The following is a 17,992-nucleotide window of genomic DNA, read 5'->3' as shown; positions in this document are numbered from 1 at the left end:
CACCGGCAGGCACTTAATAAGGCTGCCGTCATCGGGGAGGCAGCCCGCACTTCTGAATTCAGAGCGCTGCGATCTTGAATCGACGTGTAGTTGACTGAGGGCGCGTCCAGAAGTGATGGCACCTGTCCACGGGCTCCAGAGGGTGAAAGGGAGAGTCCGACGATGACGACGCCCAGCGGCTGCGGCCGTAATAGTCCACGTGGCCAACGTGACCGCAGTGAAAGCTGATTGGCTTGTCATCAGGGGTTTGCCCCTCTCCAGTATTATGCGGCTGAAAACGCCGCGCCAGTATTCGCGTAGGCCGACGGTGTGAGGGAAAACGTTTAAAGTGCGCGGGGGTGAGCGAAGGAAATTGGTCGAAATTCCATGGTTTGCAAGCTTTTGACGGATAACCGCTTAAACAGTGACACTAAAGGAGATGTGCATTCGGCATCAGGGTCCATTAGGGAAGCCGCAGCAAGAGCCTCCAATTCGCAGAGATCTCCCTTGGTGAGGTTTTGGCGCGGTGAAGAGGAACAAATAAGAGTAGAAGGATCCTCGGATGAGGAGGTCCAAAAAGTCAGGTTGGGTGGGCGGAGAAGCTGCGGTGCATAAAAACGAACCATGGCTCGTTCAAATTGTCGCCTGCTAGAGTTGTCCTTCGTGTAACCGTTGTAGACAACCACGTTGAAAGCCTCATTCGCAGCACATTTTATTCAGTTAGCCTCTAGACTGAAGGAAAGCACGTCGTGACTGCCAGGAACCTGGCGGTTTCTGTACGTCTATGTGTGATTTCATCGCAAACAGCCCGGCTGAACAGATCGAAAAATTTTTTTAATCGTGTTTGCGTCTTGTGTTTCCGAGAACACCCAGATGAGCCCGTTATTTAGAAAATGGCGATGGCCAGCATCAATGTTTAATTCAACTTGCTATGAACGCTGACGCCCTCATAGATACTGATCCAATTATACAGCCAAGGTAATTATGTCATCATAATGTGCCAGCATCATGGACTGGGAAATCATCACCAAGGGCGTAGCATATCTGCCCACCTCTCATGAGCCATGTTCTCACCGCGAACTTCACGTACGCTGAAGAATGTCTTGTGGCTTTCAGTCACAGCTGCAACTCCATCAAAGATGATAAGTTGCACGGAGAGTTTATTTAAGATTATGTACGAACAGGATAACCTCAAAGACGAATAACTAAATGGGACCACTGGGCGCTGATCTGAGCGTCCGCTGTCCTGTCTTCTTCCCACAGCAGCACATCCCCGATGGAATTCGTCTTTACTATTATTTGCATGGGGAACCCTACTTCGAGGTATTATAAAAAGCGATGACCCGAGAATAGAGATTCATTGAAGGTTTTTATCTGTTGGTTTGAAGCTTGGAGGGAACGTGGGAAAAATAACTGCTTCCCGTACGCGAGGTAAGTTGGCCTGAATTAGCGACAAATTTGGCATGGCGAAATCGACCGTGTCAAGTTTGGGTGATATGTAAAGAAATTAGTTATTGAAACAGTTAAGCTCCAACCGTTTAGTGTGAACCTTCCTTCAGTATGTGTTTGCGTGTTATTGTTATTACGTACCTACAATTACGTGCGCTTTCCGCAATGGAGTCATGTAACTCCTAAATAATCCGGTTTTTGACGCAATGTAATAGACATCTCAGTACCTAATATTTGATGTAAAAACAGTATGCGAAAAATTAGTCGAAAACTGTTGCTCTGATACCTTATAATACGTGGCTATGGTCACTTTTTTCAATGACCATAGAAGAGATACGTCGTTTCTCGAATTAGATTGCGCTGCTTATGAATACATTCTATCAACAGAATATGGGCTCCTTCGGAATTACTAGAAATGTTCGGAGAGACAGTGCGCATTAAAGATACGCTTCAGCGTCGGAAAAACATATCGTTATCAGCCAAACGATTCCCATGCCGTTAGTGTTGGCGGAAATCTGATGGATTGGATTCTGCCATTGCAATGTGTGTGGATTGGGGCCTAAGAACCACCTGCTTCTGCTCAAAAGAATTTCCTGCCTGAGACCTTGAACAAATGACCACGTTTACGAGAGGGGGCCCGCACTAGTGTGACACGTGTCTGTAGGCGTAGATATATAAATATGCGTCCAGGAGAAGTGTGGAACATGACACACACATCTGTGAACTGCCATCGCTACCACCAAGTACAGAGAGGTGAGTGTCTCCCGGTCAAACCTCTGTACGTGATTAGTCTTCGTTTCTGTACGACTTTCTACTGGTTAAAGGGGAAACAACAAACCTCATAAGCTGTGGGCTTTCTCACTGTATTTATGCAGAGATGTTTCGGAGCTGCACAAGCAAGGAGTTGTGATCAAATGCCATGCAGACGTAAAGCATGCAAACCTTGATGCCGCATTTTCATAATTTCGCGAACGACTGCACTTTTTTGGAGAGAATCTGCATCAGGATATTTTCAAGCTTTAAACCTAAATGTTTTCGAAGGCTCTATTGGCTATACTCAATTTCGCGTTCCTATAACGAGCTAAGTAACTACGCTTTTTTTCTGTGAATTCAAATACTTTTCTGTGAATTAACTGATTCGTGAATACACGCCCACGTTTTCGCATTTAATCCGATGGACCATTTCCCCAGAACGTCTGAAACAGGAATTCCGCACCGTAATTTCCTATTTTGAGTCTTTGCGCGTGAAGACAAAACTCTCAATTAAACGCGGCAGTTACAGGAAACGGCAGCCGGCCTACCTTTTTTCGTTTTGAAGAAACGGCGGTTGATGTACGTCTGTTGAAAACCCCAAAACCTTGAGCTTCAGCGGAGAAATGTTTTGTTGCAGCACTTCTACATTTGTAAAAATTGCTGGTGTTACTCTTGAAGGCAGAAAAAGAAACAGCCAGTGATGCCTCTGCAACCGATATTTCATCTGCTTTTCTCGTAATAATTTACGCAGCTAACATGATCGCCGTGAGCAGCAAGTCCCTCCTCATCGCCCTCGGAGTGCTGGCCGTCCTGTGTAGCCTGGCAGCCGCCCAGTTCGGCTACGGAGGATACGGAGGATACGGCGGCTACGGAGGATATGGAGGCTACGGAGGTTACGGAGGCTACGGAAAAGGAGGCTACGGAGGTTACGGAGGCTACGGAAAAGGTGGCTACGGTGGCTACGGTGGCTATGGTGGCTACGGTGGCTATCCTGGCTACGGGGGCTACGGAGGCTACGGTGGCTACAAAGGTGGCTACTAGGGCTAAACTCGACGTGTCAAGATTACAACAGTGTGACACGCTTACAGTAAGCTGTATGACAAAGCTCAGGATGATTCCCCACAACGGAGTGCTTTCTATATAAATTTTACACAAATAAATTATTTCACCCTGAAACGCTCTCCTTGGTTTCTATTTCTTTCTCACCTTCACCACTTTTACACCCTCGTAGCAGGAGGCGGGACACCTAGCGCATAGCTAAAGTAAGTGGTTCTACAGAAAAACACGGCCAGACCGAACACAGCACCGATTTCCCAAAGCCCATCGTTACTTTATGCATTACCGCCGCGGTGGATAAGTGGATAAGAGTTGTGCTTTGAACCCTTCGGGAAGTATTCAATGCCGCTCCTGGCAGCCGTTTTTTTTGTGTGTGGAGGCGAATGAATAAAATGACCCTGTAAAGATTTCGGCGCACATTACACATGTACAAAAGATCCAAACTGATCTGCACTCCTATCCCGACCACATAACTCACAGCCCAGGTGAAACATCGGTATTTCAGCGCCAGAATGTATTCTTTTTATAACTGACAAAATAACTAACCGGGTCGCTGCGCCGGTGTCTCTTGGGGGTTGGGGGGGGACACTTTCAGCCAAATAAGGATAACGGGCACGCTGAGTGTATTTAGTAAAAAAATGCCAGCATTAAAGCATTCACGGCTATAAACCACTATCACGACAACGGCTCCGACTCACCTAATACGCACCATGAGATCTGAGGTAGTGCACATAGATGTTCCCTCACAACGACTCTAATCCAGCTGCTTATAAATACTACATCGAGCACTTAATATTGCCGTCATAACAGGCACTAAAACACACCGGTATACCACCGCGGTGGCTCAACGCCTAGGGCATTGTGCTGCTGAGTTACAGGACGCGGGTTCGATCCCGCAAGCAGTGGTCGCTATTCAGTTGGAGGCGAAAAGCAAAACCCAACAGTCGGTGTGCAAGCAACGCCACTTACAAGTCAAACCAAACAGGCCATGACGTTAACCCGAATACTACATGGCGGCGCACGCAATACCGGCATGCCTGTTCAAAAATTCAACATTTATGTTTCCCAGTCACTGCGTCATAAGTTGTTATTAATAGGGACCGGGTTTTATGTCAATGCTTATATTATTCCTCGCACTCCTATCACCCCACTTTGATATTTGAGCATGAACTAGGGGTTAAGAAGGTCTTGTGTGGTGTTTTTATAGTGCCTATAAATACCCATTTTGGCGTTCGTGCCCAAATACCTACAAATGCCTATAAATGCCTATTTTCAAAAGGAGTGCCTATAGAAACACTAGCTTTCCCGTTCGAGTGGCATTTGAGATCGTTATTCATGTCAGAGGGCAGCTAGCATTGACCGTAAGGAATTATGTGGCGGTCAGCCTAGTCCTCTAGTTCAGCCTACTCCAAGACACACCTTTAGCAGCAGTGAAGTTGCATGCTCATTCTCAGTGCAAATAGACAATTTTGAATTCACAATATTGAGATTGTGGCACTTTACTTTTGTTTCAAAAATTTTGACGGCGTTTCTTAGGCTACGTTCCGTGTTATCCCCGAACAGATTTCTTCAAACATGTGCAGTCGCATCCTCGTTTCTCGGAGCATACTCAAACCAAGCTCCTTTTTCAACGCCCCGGTTTAGCATCCAACACGCCTTTGTTAGTAGGTCATTCCTATATCGAAAAGCCAACGAAGAAACAACACTGCGCAACTGCATTTCCTTTTGCCTTAAAATTCACAAGCCGACGCGCTCTCTTTTCATTAAAAATCTGTACAACTGCTAAAGGTGTTTTGAAAAATGCTCTTCACATGTTTGGAAGTGTATTTGGGTGTGTTGGGACGTCTTGCATGAATAATTGTCATGGTATCATTGCAGATTGGAAAATTGTTATAGTTGTACTAACAGTCCTCAAGTAAGAGAATGTTAATTTCTTGGTAAATGATTGCTTGTCAAGATTAATTTTTCGTGTTTCTGTGGCGCCGTAATTAAATTCCGTCAGGCAGAAATAAAGTAGAGCTTTTTTAAGCACTATTCTAAGGTAATAAGTATTTTTTTTTGTCATTCTCGTTTCCTATATGCAACGCTCGAGCAAGCGACAGTGTCGATTGAACATGAACGTAAGCATTGCGCTTGTTGAATGAAGCCAATGGTGCGCCATTAGTTCGGAACCTTTATAGGACAGTTGAACTGCTACTGTTCAACTGTTGTTGCCTGTGTGCGTCATAAACAGTAATATTTCAAAATTTCCTGTGTCGCGCAGGTCTCTGTTTAAAACTATTGGCAGTCGTGTAGAAATTTGTTGTGGCTGTATTTACGGTTTTGGAGGCCTAAAGCCTTGTTTTTCCTGCGTTTTTTGGTGCCCAAAACACTTATTTTTATTATCTGAAAATCCGGCCTCCAGTTATTAAGTGTCCTTGAATGTTTTTTTGCGACATATATTAAAATACAGGAGCCAGCAACGCCCAAAAATTTTAATTTTGCATGTGCTCACTGAAACCGCATATCAGATACTCGTAGCAGGAACATGGATTATCGGTTCGTCTTGGTTTAAAAAGTTGCATCTTCCTGAAGAACAACTCATAACTGGCGCTTTTTATCAAACCCAGCAGTTTTCTTTTCGCTTTAAAAACAATAATTTTGTAACATTAAAAAAAGTGAAAATCCGGGCGGTTTACTCGCTTCAAATTAGAGAATCTCTTTCCATATAATTACACTCAACATTAAGCGGCTCATACAACGATTTCTCTTTGGGGTTTTGTCTACATTTGCGCCGCTCACACAAAAGGAACGCATAGGTCTTAGCAGGATGAGACTTTTGTTTTTGTTTTAAGGAAAATGTACTAGAATAGTATTCATTAGGTTGCTTGCTGCATAGTGAGAAACAGGATAGAATTTTTATTCCTCTTCATTGTACCGAAATCGCTGTTTCAGTGTCTGATGCCGAGATAAGCAATTCGCACGGCAGATTGTACTTAGTTGCCCGATTTGGCTAGCTACCTATAAAAAACGACGCCGGAAAGATCACAAAATGTTCGTGCATTGTCAGCAGCGAAAAAATCACCGAGTCGGCATTGAAGGTATTGCACAAAGTTGCAAATGTATTGCGTTAACCACAACACCATTCGTGTGCCACAAGCGTTTGACACCAACAAGATGAAGTGCGCCCGCAATTCGTGCCCTCTCCATGGTCCGTTGACTAAGAACCCTCCGCTTTGGCTCAATGGGCTTTCCCGGCCAGGCGACCTTGAACAAACGGCGACGTCAGCGAGAACGGGCTTGCAGTACGGTGCACAGGTTGGTCGGCCGGGCTATATAAGCACGGGGCTTCGAAAGGGTAGACCATAACAGACTGACGTCTCCGAGCAGCCACAGCATCTACCAAGCAGCAGTAGGTGAGTGTCATCAAGCCGAATAGCATATCCCTGAAAGGGGATCTACGTTTGACCAATTAATAGTGTATTGTCAGAATAATAGCTGCTTCTAGGGATAAAAATAGACAGAGTAAATTAAAGATTCCTTGTAGTGTTTTTATTGGGAACTGTGTAGGATCTGTACGGACAGTAACACCTCTTCGACAGTTTAGAAGCTACAAAATGGCAAACAGCTATGCCGCAGTTCCTTGCAATTAGTCCATTCACCGTGTAGGTTTTACGAGGTTATTTATAGGAGGATTCGGAAGCTTGCAATGAGTGAAATCACCGTGGAGGTTTTACGAATTTATTTAATAAGAGTATTTGCAAGCTATATAACAGCTAACACTTAGAGCATTACGTGGCATATTACTTGGTGTGGACAGAAAAATGTAATAAGAAAACCACACCTTTATTTTCGGGAATTTTCTCAGCTTGATGATAACGAACATTGGGGCGAATTGTTTGCGTTTTAATTACGTGTTCAATCAGAGCCCAGTTACTCCACAACTTTAGAGGGCCTAGGCACCGTAGTTCATAATTTTTTACGGGTGCACTTTTTGGTGAAGCAAACATTCGAACAAAAAGTTTTTATCGGAAAGCAAAGCTTTCAAACGTGTTGAAAAATATATTGCGCTGCATTGTGCGCATACTTTTATATAGAGCTCAAATGTTTCTCAAAATAAAACCACTTTTTTAATTACTGTACTGTATAAGACAGAATAAAAACGCCCGGTGGTTGCTTTGAAACGGCCATTCAATGTGCTTTGCTTCGATGTGACTGACGCAGCAAACATGATCGCCGTGAGCAGCAAGTCCCTCCTCGTCGCCCTCGTGGTGCTGGCCGCCCTGTGCAGCCTGGCAGCTGCCCAGTTCGGCTACGGAGGATTCGGACGCGGATACGGAGGCTACGGCCGGGGATACGGCGGCTACGGAGGCTACGGACGCGGCTTCGGAGGCTACGGCGGCTATGGCCGGGGCTTCGGAGGCTATGGTGGCTACGGACGTGGCTTCTACGGCTAATTTCTGTTTGCCAAGATACCAACTGCGTGATATGTGTTTGCCAAGAAGCGATGAACAAAGTTCTGAATGATGCCGACAATTCTCTGCTACGGATGACGATTTTAGAGAAATAAATTATTTCACGTATTAGCCTGCTCCTCAATTTCAATTCCTGCAAAATGCATTGAGCATATTTAAGCACTTCTGGCAGCATACTGCAATACAGTTACAGTGAAGAGAAGCGACATCGTGGAAACCAGGAATAACGGCCGCACATCAACGGATTCCAAACAGGCCTCTGCTGTTGTAGCGACAACAGAATATTTAGGGCCTACCCGGGAAAATTGAACCTCCCTCGGAGTTTAAAAACAATAATATTTTACGTTTGTAGAAGCAACACCGAAGTCTGGAGAGAGCAGTCTACCCCGATTCACATCGGGGCATGCATTTACGCGTACTAGCTCCAGCACATTACGGAAAAACAGACTTGTAATAACCATGCGCGATATAAATGCTCAAAACTAAATTACGTGTAGGCATAATATCAGAGGAAAAACATTGAGAAGAACTCGAGCAATACATCAAGCTAAGCAGGGGAAAATGCCAGGGACAGAATTTCGAGAATGTGGCGTGATTCAGGCAGTTGCGTTTGTTTGTGAACATTGCAAAGGCATATGTTTAAGGATAAATATGCTAAACGAAAGAGATGACAGAAAAGTCAATTGAAAATATCAAGAGCGCGAAAACACAATTTCGGCTTTTCTGGCAAGAATTCGATCACTTAAACAGCTGAGGTTGTAGTTCGCCGTTACAGTGATCAAAAGTTGGCATTCTATTTCTGATAACAAGGCCCCTATTTTGCATGTCAGTGCCTAGTTGGTTAAGTAGCTCTGGACTTCACCAAAGATTCTTATGCCAGTATTCCCTTCAAATTAGTCACAAAATAGCAAAAGTATAGACCTTCTTCTAACTTTTCTTCAACTGTCTATCAATAGGGAATGCGTTGTGTACTCGGCTGGGGCGTTTTAGTGTACAAAACCATTTAATTGAGCCACGCCTCTGGGGTGGGTACTTGTTTTCTTCCCGTTTGTTATCTACATCAGCAATCCTGCAGATTGCGTTTATTTGACCCCTTTTTCCAGCCCAATTGTACGCGTCAAGCTCCCGTCTACCAGCTTGTTCTGACAAACGCGTCCACATTTACGAAGGATCGTAGTATTTCCTGGTGCTGTAACCACTCCAGCCGTAAAAAAAGAAGTGAATGGAAATATTTGAGACGTCGGCACAAGGTCTTCTCCTTGCTTCAACAAGATCACGTATGAGATATTCTCACATCTACCCGAGTCCCGACACTCCTGAGCGCGTCTTCCAGATAATTGTGACTAGAAGTGGCTGCTTGGCGCCATCCCTTATCGTTGTAATTAAGCAAAGATTACCACCATCTTAAAGCCTTCAAAGCCACTACACTTAACTACTCTTTTAGACCGACATCCTTAGTCAGTTACGTTGTCAAAGTCACCAAGAAAATTACCGTCATAGAATGACTAGGACTATCAAAGCAAAAAGCGCTCGCCGGAATAGAAGGAGTGCTTTCACAAAACCGAACGACTATTCTCGTTGTTTGTCTCGTACCCTCTTTAAAAGTATAGCGTTAAAACTCGGTTTAACGACGTTGAGGGGAGTTGTGAATTATTTTGTTCAATTTAGAACTTCGGTATATCGAGTTAGGCATTTCTCCTTTACTTAATTCGGTACATTCGATTACATTCTGTAACAACACACAGCAAGGTTATGGGTTTCGTATTTGCGAAGCGTATACGTGCTTCTCAAATAAAATTGCGACCCGCGCGTATGAAAAGACACCACGAAAATTGTTCCCAGGGCGAGAGCAGCCCCCGGAGACTACAAATTTATTTTCTACCAAAGAAGTAATTGATGTTTTCTTGCCTGCGCGCTGTAAGGAACGGCCGGACGGATTTCCCGTAAGTTTGTAGTGCGTCCGGTGCGTCGTCCGTATCCTCGTGCGTTCCGGCAAACATCCGCAGCAGACCAAAGCCATCCATCAGTCTACCCGGTGTCTGGTAGACGTTTTTTAACATTCATTTTAGGTTGGAAACAACGGCAGTGCCATCTATGACTTGATCATGAAACTCCTTTTCCAACCGCTCGTGCCATCTGGTGAATTCAGCTTAAAACTCCCGTTATGAGCAGCGCAGTTTCGTAAAAGCCAGACAAAGGTACTCGTGATGTTTTCTTTGGCACGCAATGAATAAAGATTCAGGCGTTTTCTACGAAATAGGCAAAAGTAACACTTTTTGGGCTGAATTTTTTAGAAAATGTTCGTTAAACCGGCACAGCTCATGTTATCTGTTTCGTTATTTCGATTCTTTCAAAGCATGGGGCTCTATGGCGTGTAAGGAGGGATCGGGATATCATCGCTAAATGGGGACTTTCGTTAAATCGGGATCCGTAAATCAAGTGTTGACTGTATATAAACTGCTGGAAACCCTTTGCGTTTGGAATGCGTCGAGATGAGATAACCTGACAAGACTGAAGCTACAATCGGCGCTCGCAAAACACATTCACACACACAGGCTTAACGACTTCGTCTGTACGCAGAAAAAGCGTCGCATTGTTTTTACCCTCAATAGCATAAGTCAATATGCATGAATCCTAACCGGCAATCGTTCTATTTACAGAATACAACACGTCTTCGCAACATAACAGACAGAAACCGGTTCGTCAAGAGGTTCGTAAGCGCGTTTTTCCCACAATGCACCGAAATGGGCGATCGAAGTGGCCTAGTGTGCAAATTGTGCAAATGACGTGGCGGAGCATTCAATTTGAGTGAAACAGGCCGTCTGCACTGGGACATTGCACAATGCAAAACGCCATTTACTTCTTGTGCTTGTGTGTTGTCCCTGCTAACGTGCACATTCTTAGAAAAATATGTTTGGCTTCGCCCATCGCCGAATTTTCACACTTGGTCCCTTTAATTGGTCATTCTGGAACGTTGTAACGAAGACGACCTACGGTGACATCTTAGCCCTCATTCACACCGCCGTTTTTCACCCCGTCCCGACACAGTCTTCCGTCATGGTCGGCGGTTTCTCTGGCGATTTCGCGCCAAAAACGGTGCGACGGTGACGGGAAGCCGAGGTCTACGTTTCCGTTCCCTCAACGCGATGGGACCACGCCGAAGTAAACCAGCCAATCAGAGAACAAATTTTTACGGCTAAATTTAGCGAAAAGTGAGCGCACGTTAAAATCTAAGCCATTTTCTTTACTTTTCAGATTAAACACGCTCAATTCTAGGCTAAATTTATCCCTACGCAGACGAACCTGTACTCTGACGGAGAGCTCCAGTACCTATGCTACTCCGTTTACGTCTCCGTCGCGGTTTTTTGACGTGACGATGCCGTGACGGTGAAGGTGACGGGTGTGTGAATAAGGGCTTGGAGTGCGGGCTCAGACAGCGAAGAAAGTACGCGCGACGTTTCCACAGCATCGCCAAATTTTGGATATCCCGCTGGCACCTGCTAAGGCAGTGAATATTGCTACACGGGGCTGGTCTGCTACGCGTGCTTTATAGGTGTGTTGCCTTTCAGCCTACCCGTCCTACAACAGCTGTCGTCGAGAAGCAAGAAGCGGCGAAACGCGTCGAGGTACAATTACCTCAGCAGTGGCTCACCTTTCTTGAAACGCTCTCCCTGTTCCGGGAGTACTGCCCAGACTGGCTGTGCGCCCTCGGACGTGCCACGATTTCAGTAAGCGCTACTCATTAATTTGATGCAGAATTTGCGTGCAACAAATTTCCTAGCTTCAATCGCAAATCGAAGGGCAGTTTTACGTATGGAAAATCAGGAAGAAATATTAATGCCTCAGTTCAAGCTCTACCAACTCAGAAAAAGCCGCTGGACTCACCATCCTCGACTTCATCGTCCCTGAGCATTATAAACAGTTCCCAAGTAGGAGTGATTCGAAAAAACAACAAGCACCAATTCGCTCCATTTCAGATGACACGTGCATTCATTATGTTATTATAATCAGCTACTCTCCCAATTTATCCCCATGAACTGGCAGCAAGTGAATGCACACTTTAAGAACCTTTTATTCGGTCACCAACGACGGTCCTGTCATGCCAGCTTTAGCGAGCGATGTTGTCCCCGTTAGGTGAGTTTCGTAGCATCAAAGACTCGATCTTGAGCACTCTTCCCTTTCCAGGAGCTATACAGGACATTCAATGCACTAACAACTTCATCATTCATGAACATGCACAATACGACGTGAAGCCCCCCCTCCCGCTCCCCCCCCCCCCCCTTACCCTATGTAGCATTCGCCGCTGCCTACCATAAAACAACTGGGACATTTCGGTATGGCTGGAAACCAGAAAGCGAAAATGGCACCCCTGGTCGACCCCCCCCCGTCCGTAGAAGCCTACAAATGTCAATTGAAATGACCATTTTCTGAACAAAAAACACCCCTCAGCCGTGACTCAGGAGGGTCAGGAGCCTTCGTCAGGCCCTCTATGCCTTTAGCTCCTGCCTTCTGAAAAAAAGTCTTCTTGTTCTAAATAACAAAGAATCATTGCTGGCTGCTGGAACCTCTTCAGGCGTTCTTAATAGTACAGACCAGCATTTCGGGACGAGGCTTTCAAAACCTAGATAGCCTAGCTTTCAAGCCCATGTTGTTGAGTGCTACACTTCCCCGAAGGGAGATGTCGTTTTTTATCGAACATAGAATGCCTCTACCCTAATCCGGTTACACTAGGACAGACCATGTACTTTTACTTTTCTCAAAGTAAAGCCCCAGCCGCATTTCGTTGTTGCCTCATGACAGTAGCGTTACTACGACTCTACAGATATCAATGGCCCTGTGCGAGTCAAGCTCATGCTTTATACCATGCCCTAAAACAAGACGCTACAATGAGGTATCGTTTTATTTTTCAGCCCCTTTTTCCAACTCTGTTTCCCGCTTCCTGGTCTCCCCGTTTTCTTTCTGTGCCCTTCCCCCAGAGCAGCATTTCCGAAAACACATGTCACCGAAACGCTGTCTTCCTCTATAATAGAGTCTCTCTCTACGTCTCCCTCCCTCCCTCTCCCTCCCTAGCATCGTTTACGTACGTACGCAGTATTGCGTACTGATATATGAAGCCGTCAGTGCAAAAACGTTTTTCATGTCATAATTTTGGGTACAAATACTCCAGGAAATCACAGAACGGTGAATCAACGCTCTCAGACTTTAATACAGAGAATAGATACTTTTTTAAATAAAGAAACAGTGTTCCCCCGGTTTCTTTAATTTTTAGAATGCGTCTTTTGAGATAACAAGGCGGGAACAACGCATTTTCTACAAGGACAGCTGCCGTATCGAAGACTAGCAGCAGTAAGAGGCTTAAAACAAGCAGACAAACTTGCCAATAAACAAAAGAGATTTTTACGTCGTTCGTTTTTTGTTCAGCACTTTAGCGCAGGCCAGCGGCCACTCAGAACGTTAAGAGAAAAGAGTAGAAAGAAAAACGGCTGGTTTTGAAAAATCTTTATTTACGAAAGCTTTCTATGCACACTTTGCAATAATTAGTTGGCGGCATGTCTACGAGATGGTCCCCAACATTTGTGGTGTCAAAACGCTTTTCATTAGATAATGTAGCTATGCGAAGTCTAATGTTCCAATGCATTGTGACGGGAGATGGCCGATAACGATTATTCTCCGGCCTAGGCGTTCCCATTTGGCCGTGAACGGAGTTATCACCGGCCCGAAGCACACGCTGACTGCGACAGGTCTCGTAGCTGAGAGCGCAGAGATGCTCTGGCCTGTTGTCGTTGCCTCATACAATCGGTCTCCATCGGGTATTCGGCGGCCAGACGGTAGGCCTAATGTTACGCTTTGGGATATAGCGCCGTCAACCCGCGCCTACAGGTTGACATACAATGAGTTTGAAATGGTGCAACTCAACGGGTTAGGCTCGACGTTAAGAAATTCTCATACAGCATTCAAGGGATTAGCCAATTACGATGGCAGCTACCACCAAACGCTCGCGTGATATTCACTAGTTTTGCTTTGCCACTGACGTCAAGATACCAAACCAACATCTACAATTCCCACACGGAGCGATTGGCCAGTGATGATAAGAGCAGGTGCCATCATGACCGATTACACAATTTCCATAGGCAGTGACGTCGACATGCCCCTCCACACATACGCTTCCACAGCTCAATAAGAATCAGGCTCACAGGTTCTTACGCCAAAACAGAAACCCCAACTGCCCCGCTACATTTTTAGACTCGTAGGTAAAACTTCGATACGGAATATTTTTTTCCGTACCCATTTCTCTGTATTTAGCCGCTCACACGAAGTGCGTTGAAGCTTTCTTAAAAAGTAAAAACTTTTGCTTTTACCAGAATATGGAGCTCTTTATTTACGACATCTTTGCAGAGAAACCAGCCGTGGTGGCTCAGTAGATGAGTCGTTGGGCTGATGAGCAGAAGCCTCTTGTTGCGACACCTGCAGCGATGGCTGTTTCATGGATAGACGAAAAAAACAAGAACACCCATTGTACCAATATTTCGGTGGACGTGAGAGATTTCTAATGGGGCAAAATAATCCCTAGCCCTCCACTAGGCCATACCTCATAGCCGACATAGTGTGCCCGCACGTCAAAACCAGAAAATATTTGAATCTTAATCAACATAACCGGGTTATTTTATTTTATTCGGCTAAACTGATTCCATCGCTCACCTATGCTGAGTTTGTCTTATTGCATAGGAGATCGTCCTTCACATTCCTCCTGGCCACAGCTGCTTATAAAAGTGTGCCTGAATGGCACCTTCAGAACTGGCAGTAGCCATTGGAGGTGGCCTTCAATGTTAACAGGCATTTTGTTATCTGGTACACCCTATCCGGGCAGTAAGGGATTGAAGCAAGCGTGACGGATTGAGTCTGCAATCCTCGCCCTCTCTTTTGGTCCGTGACTGATTGAACTCCCTCTTCACTCAGAGGGGGCTTTCCCGGCCTCGCGGCCTTGAACAAACGATCACGTACGCGAGAGCGGAATAGCAGTGGCACGTGTTGGTCGGCCGGGCTGAATAACTACGCGGCCGTGGAAACTTTTCATCACAACACACTGACATCTCTGAGCAGCACCAGCTCCCACCAGGATGAAAGAGGTGAATGTTTACAAGTCGCATAACTTCTTTGGAGGGTGACCTTTTCTCTGAAAAATTTCCTATCACGAAATACTAGCCGGTTGTAAGTACAAAACGAAGCCTTGTGAAATACAAACTTTTCTTAGTTCTTTACAAACCCTACATTTTCAAAACTTCCTATGGGCACTCTCATGTAAAAATGTCGCAGTTCCTCGCCATGTCGGGAACCAACCTACAAGTTGTTAAGAATTTAATATGAAGACCTCAAAGCTTTAGAACTGTAGCCACTTCGAACACTTTTGTCCTATATGACTTCCTATGGCCCCCAACGGCAATAACAAGATCCCAAATATCACGTTCGGTATTTGCTCAGCTTCACGCACACTAAGAGCGAGGTATTGCTACACGTTGCAATTTGCACTGCCGTTTCTATATTTCCTATTTCCGCTGCTATAAACGTTTCACGCTGACCGTGTATTCTCTAAAATTGTACTCTGCGTGTTCCCCAGTCTTGTTGGTTATTGTTCTCGCGCAGACTAGGGGATGAGGTAATCATTTATTGCTGGAGCCATCCTTGGAACAATATTTTCTAGGAAACGATGACTATCTAACTCTTTTCTAAACAATAATTTAGCCTTGCATCGCATAAATCTTCACGAAGCACATAGGTGTTCGTAAAATTTATTTTTCATACTTTAAACAACAAGCAGTCGGTATATTGCTTCAATAGCGGTCATTTCATATGATTTCTTTCGATGTGACTGACGCAGTCAACATGATCACCGTGAGCAGCAATTGCCTCCTCGTCACCCTCGTCTTGCTGGCTGCCCTGTGCAGCCTGGCACCTGCCCAGTTCGGCTACGGCGGATTCGGGAGGCGATACGGAGGATTTGGTCAGATACGTTGGCTTCGGCCGTGGCTTCGGAGGCTACGGACGCGGCTTCTACTGCTAAACCGGACCTCCCATCCGATGATATGCATGAGAGACATGTGTGCAGAAACTGCCAAATAAAGCTCCGAATGTAGCCGACAACTGATTGCTCTTGATCCTTGTTTCACCCAAATAAATTATTTCGTCTTTAAGCTTGCTCCTTGACTTTTTTACCTTAATGCAAAGCATTTCGAAAACTTCACACATTTGCGACAGGTTGCTGCAAAACAAAATATAGATTAACAGAACTTGTGTCATGGGAACCATGGTCAGTTATAGAGCTGTCCCAAATCCCCAAACTGGATCTTCATCTTTTACCACTACCCATATAATTACAGCGAAACCGTTCATCCCTTGCGGTGTCGTGACACAATTATCTTTGAAGTGTAACGAAGTATTGATTCTAGGGTTTAACGCGCCGACGCAACGCAGGCGATGAGGCGCGCCGTAGTGGAGGACTCCGGATTAATTTTGACCACCTGGGGATCTTTAACGTGCGCCAAAATCTCCTACACACGGGCGTTTTTGCTTTTCACCTCCATCAGAAAAGCGGCCGCCGCGGCCGGGAATCGAGCCCGCGACCTCGTGCTCAGCAGCGCAACGCCTTAGCCACTGAGCCACCGCGGCGGGTAAGTGTGTCGAAGTAAACCGAGGCCTTACAAGAGCACCCGTTGACATAAAGGTTGACAATGTATCCGTTTCAGCTTCGGAATGTCAGGAGGAAGATGAATAAAACTTTTACTTGAGCAAAGGTGCTTATGTACGAGAATTAGTTCAGAGTCCAGTGTCCAGTAGGCTAGGAGCGTGCGCTGAATCCATGGTGTACTTTACCAGTGCTTGTTGAAGCTTCCGTGTCGATCTAGTCATCGCAAAGCCGATTCACCATGTTCAAAGGGGGCGGGGGGTTGATATGGAAGTGGATGTAATGTGTTCAGGCAAAAACGAGATGGTATGTTGTCAGGTGTGATTTGTAGTGTGACCTGACGATGTAGGCGAGGGGTGGGGCGGTATGCCAGATTATTGCATGATTGCAAAATGCCTGCTTGCAGCGGGTAGAGAACATATGCTTTGTAATTTGGTATCGAAGGGTGTTAGGGTAGCATGAGGTCTTCCGGCACCAGCAGTTTAGCTTTCTCGCTCAAACGTCTGACCTCTAAGGAACGTAATAAAACAAGTGCTCGAAAGTGATATTTCACATATAGTCGACTTGTACATAAACACTATGAAAACGCCTTGCGAATGGTTAATAGTTTTAGTGTAATTCGCGCAAGAAATGTACTAATACATGTCAATAGGATAGTTTCAATGGCTGACGAACGTGTAAGAGTACCAAGCTAAATTTGAAACTAAACACAAGTCAAGCTGTTCCCCTTTGAAATTAGCGGTTGAAAAATGGTCTGCACAACACTGTTTCGCAAAATCTTAGGCTTGACAGAATCTCGCCTCATCGGGTAAAGTATGTTTAGTTGAAAAATGTGGGATCGTCAAAAAAATGTTTATAAAGAAGGCGTTTTGATTTCTATAGAAAAACGTCGTTCAGCACGCGCAAAAGCCCGAAGCTTCGAGTTTCACTCTCGGAAGCTTTGGGCGTTGATCTTTTTCGCAAAGGAAAAAGTCTTCCGTATGGAAGATGAAACGTCTTTTTAATAAAAAGTCGGTCGGCGGTTCCATTTTTTTTGCCTATGAATGCAACTGACCTTGGAACATGTACGCAAATGTCCCACTCAGCAGTAATTTCACTGCGCGTACGGCACTTATGCTCTACCAGTATCATCCAGGAACGCTAAGCGGATTGCATTCCCGCACATGCTTCGAAGTGCTAGTATGATCTGCAACATGGCTTAAGCAGTACCTATTGCAGCTCTGCGACTCTTTTTAGTTATTTTCTCTGTTGGTTAACGATCACCGCAGTAGTGTGTACTGATGGTAAGTTCACTTTTTGCGACACGTTTTCGACAACGTATGAACCCGAGCTTTTAATGCTTGTAAGTATGTGCTAGTATCCTTTCCGTTTTCAGCTTTACTATCCAAGCATCTCGAATTTTTTTTACATTTTGGGAAATGATGAAAGGTTACATTGTTTTCAGTCGCATACGTCTGACACTACGGCACCGAACAATATACCGCAATACTCAGGTTATTTGCAGCTTACTACACAGTCCCCTTGCAAGTAGTGAGATTATGTTTCCCACAATGAAAATTAACTTCAAGTGCCGATAGTTAACATGAAAATGCATTTAGAAAGCGGGTCTTGACCGAAGCGC

At 45.1% G+C, this 17,992-nt stretch overlaps 1 protein-coding gene across 1 annotated transcript; it reads left to right on the top strand.

Moving 5' to 3' along the window:
- Nucleotides 1–2,118: 2,118 nt before the first annotated feature.
- LOC144175535 (uncharacterized) lies at nt 2,119–7,802 on the top strand. The gene is made up of 3 exons (XM_077704609.1): nt 2,119–2,181; nt 2,933–3,217; nt 7,441–7,802. The coding sequence occupies exons 1-3, from the start codon at nt 2,133–2,135 to the stop codon at nt 7,671–7,673; spliced, it is 567 nt and encodes a 188-aa protein (XP_077560735.1). The 5' UTR covers nt 2,119–2,132; the 3' UTR covers nt 7,674–7,802.
- The last annotated feature ends 10,190 nt before the right edge of the window (nt 7,803–17,992 follow it).

This window comes from Haemaphysalis longicornis, unplaced genomic scaffold (assembly GCF_048455015.1).
Source record: "Haemaphysalis longicornis isolate Haplotype H1 unplaced genomic scaffold, Haemaphysalis longicornis Haplotype H1 scaffold_3, whole genome shotgun sequence".
NCBI lineage: Eukaryota > Metazoa > Arthropoda > Arachnida > Ixodida > Ixodidae > Haemaphysalis > Haemaphysalis longicornis.
This window is presented reverse-complemented; position numbering and strand designations above follow the sequence as displayed.

Bases quoted from the DNA above. Each gene is read 5' to 3' on its own strand.
- LOC144175535 (XM_077704609.1), top strand. From the start codon at position 2,133: ATGACACACACATCTGTGAACTGCCATCGCTACCACCAAGTACAGAGA. The intron at 2,182-2,932 runs GTGAGTGTCTCC...TAATTTACGCAG, and splicing joins CTACCACCAAGTACAGAGAG to CTAACATGATCGCCGTGAGC. The intron at 3,218-7,440 runs ACTAGGGCTAAA...TGACTGACGCAG, and splicing joins CGGTGGCTACAAAGGTGGCT to CAAACATGATCGCCGTGAGC.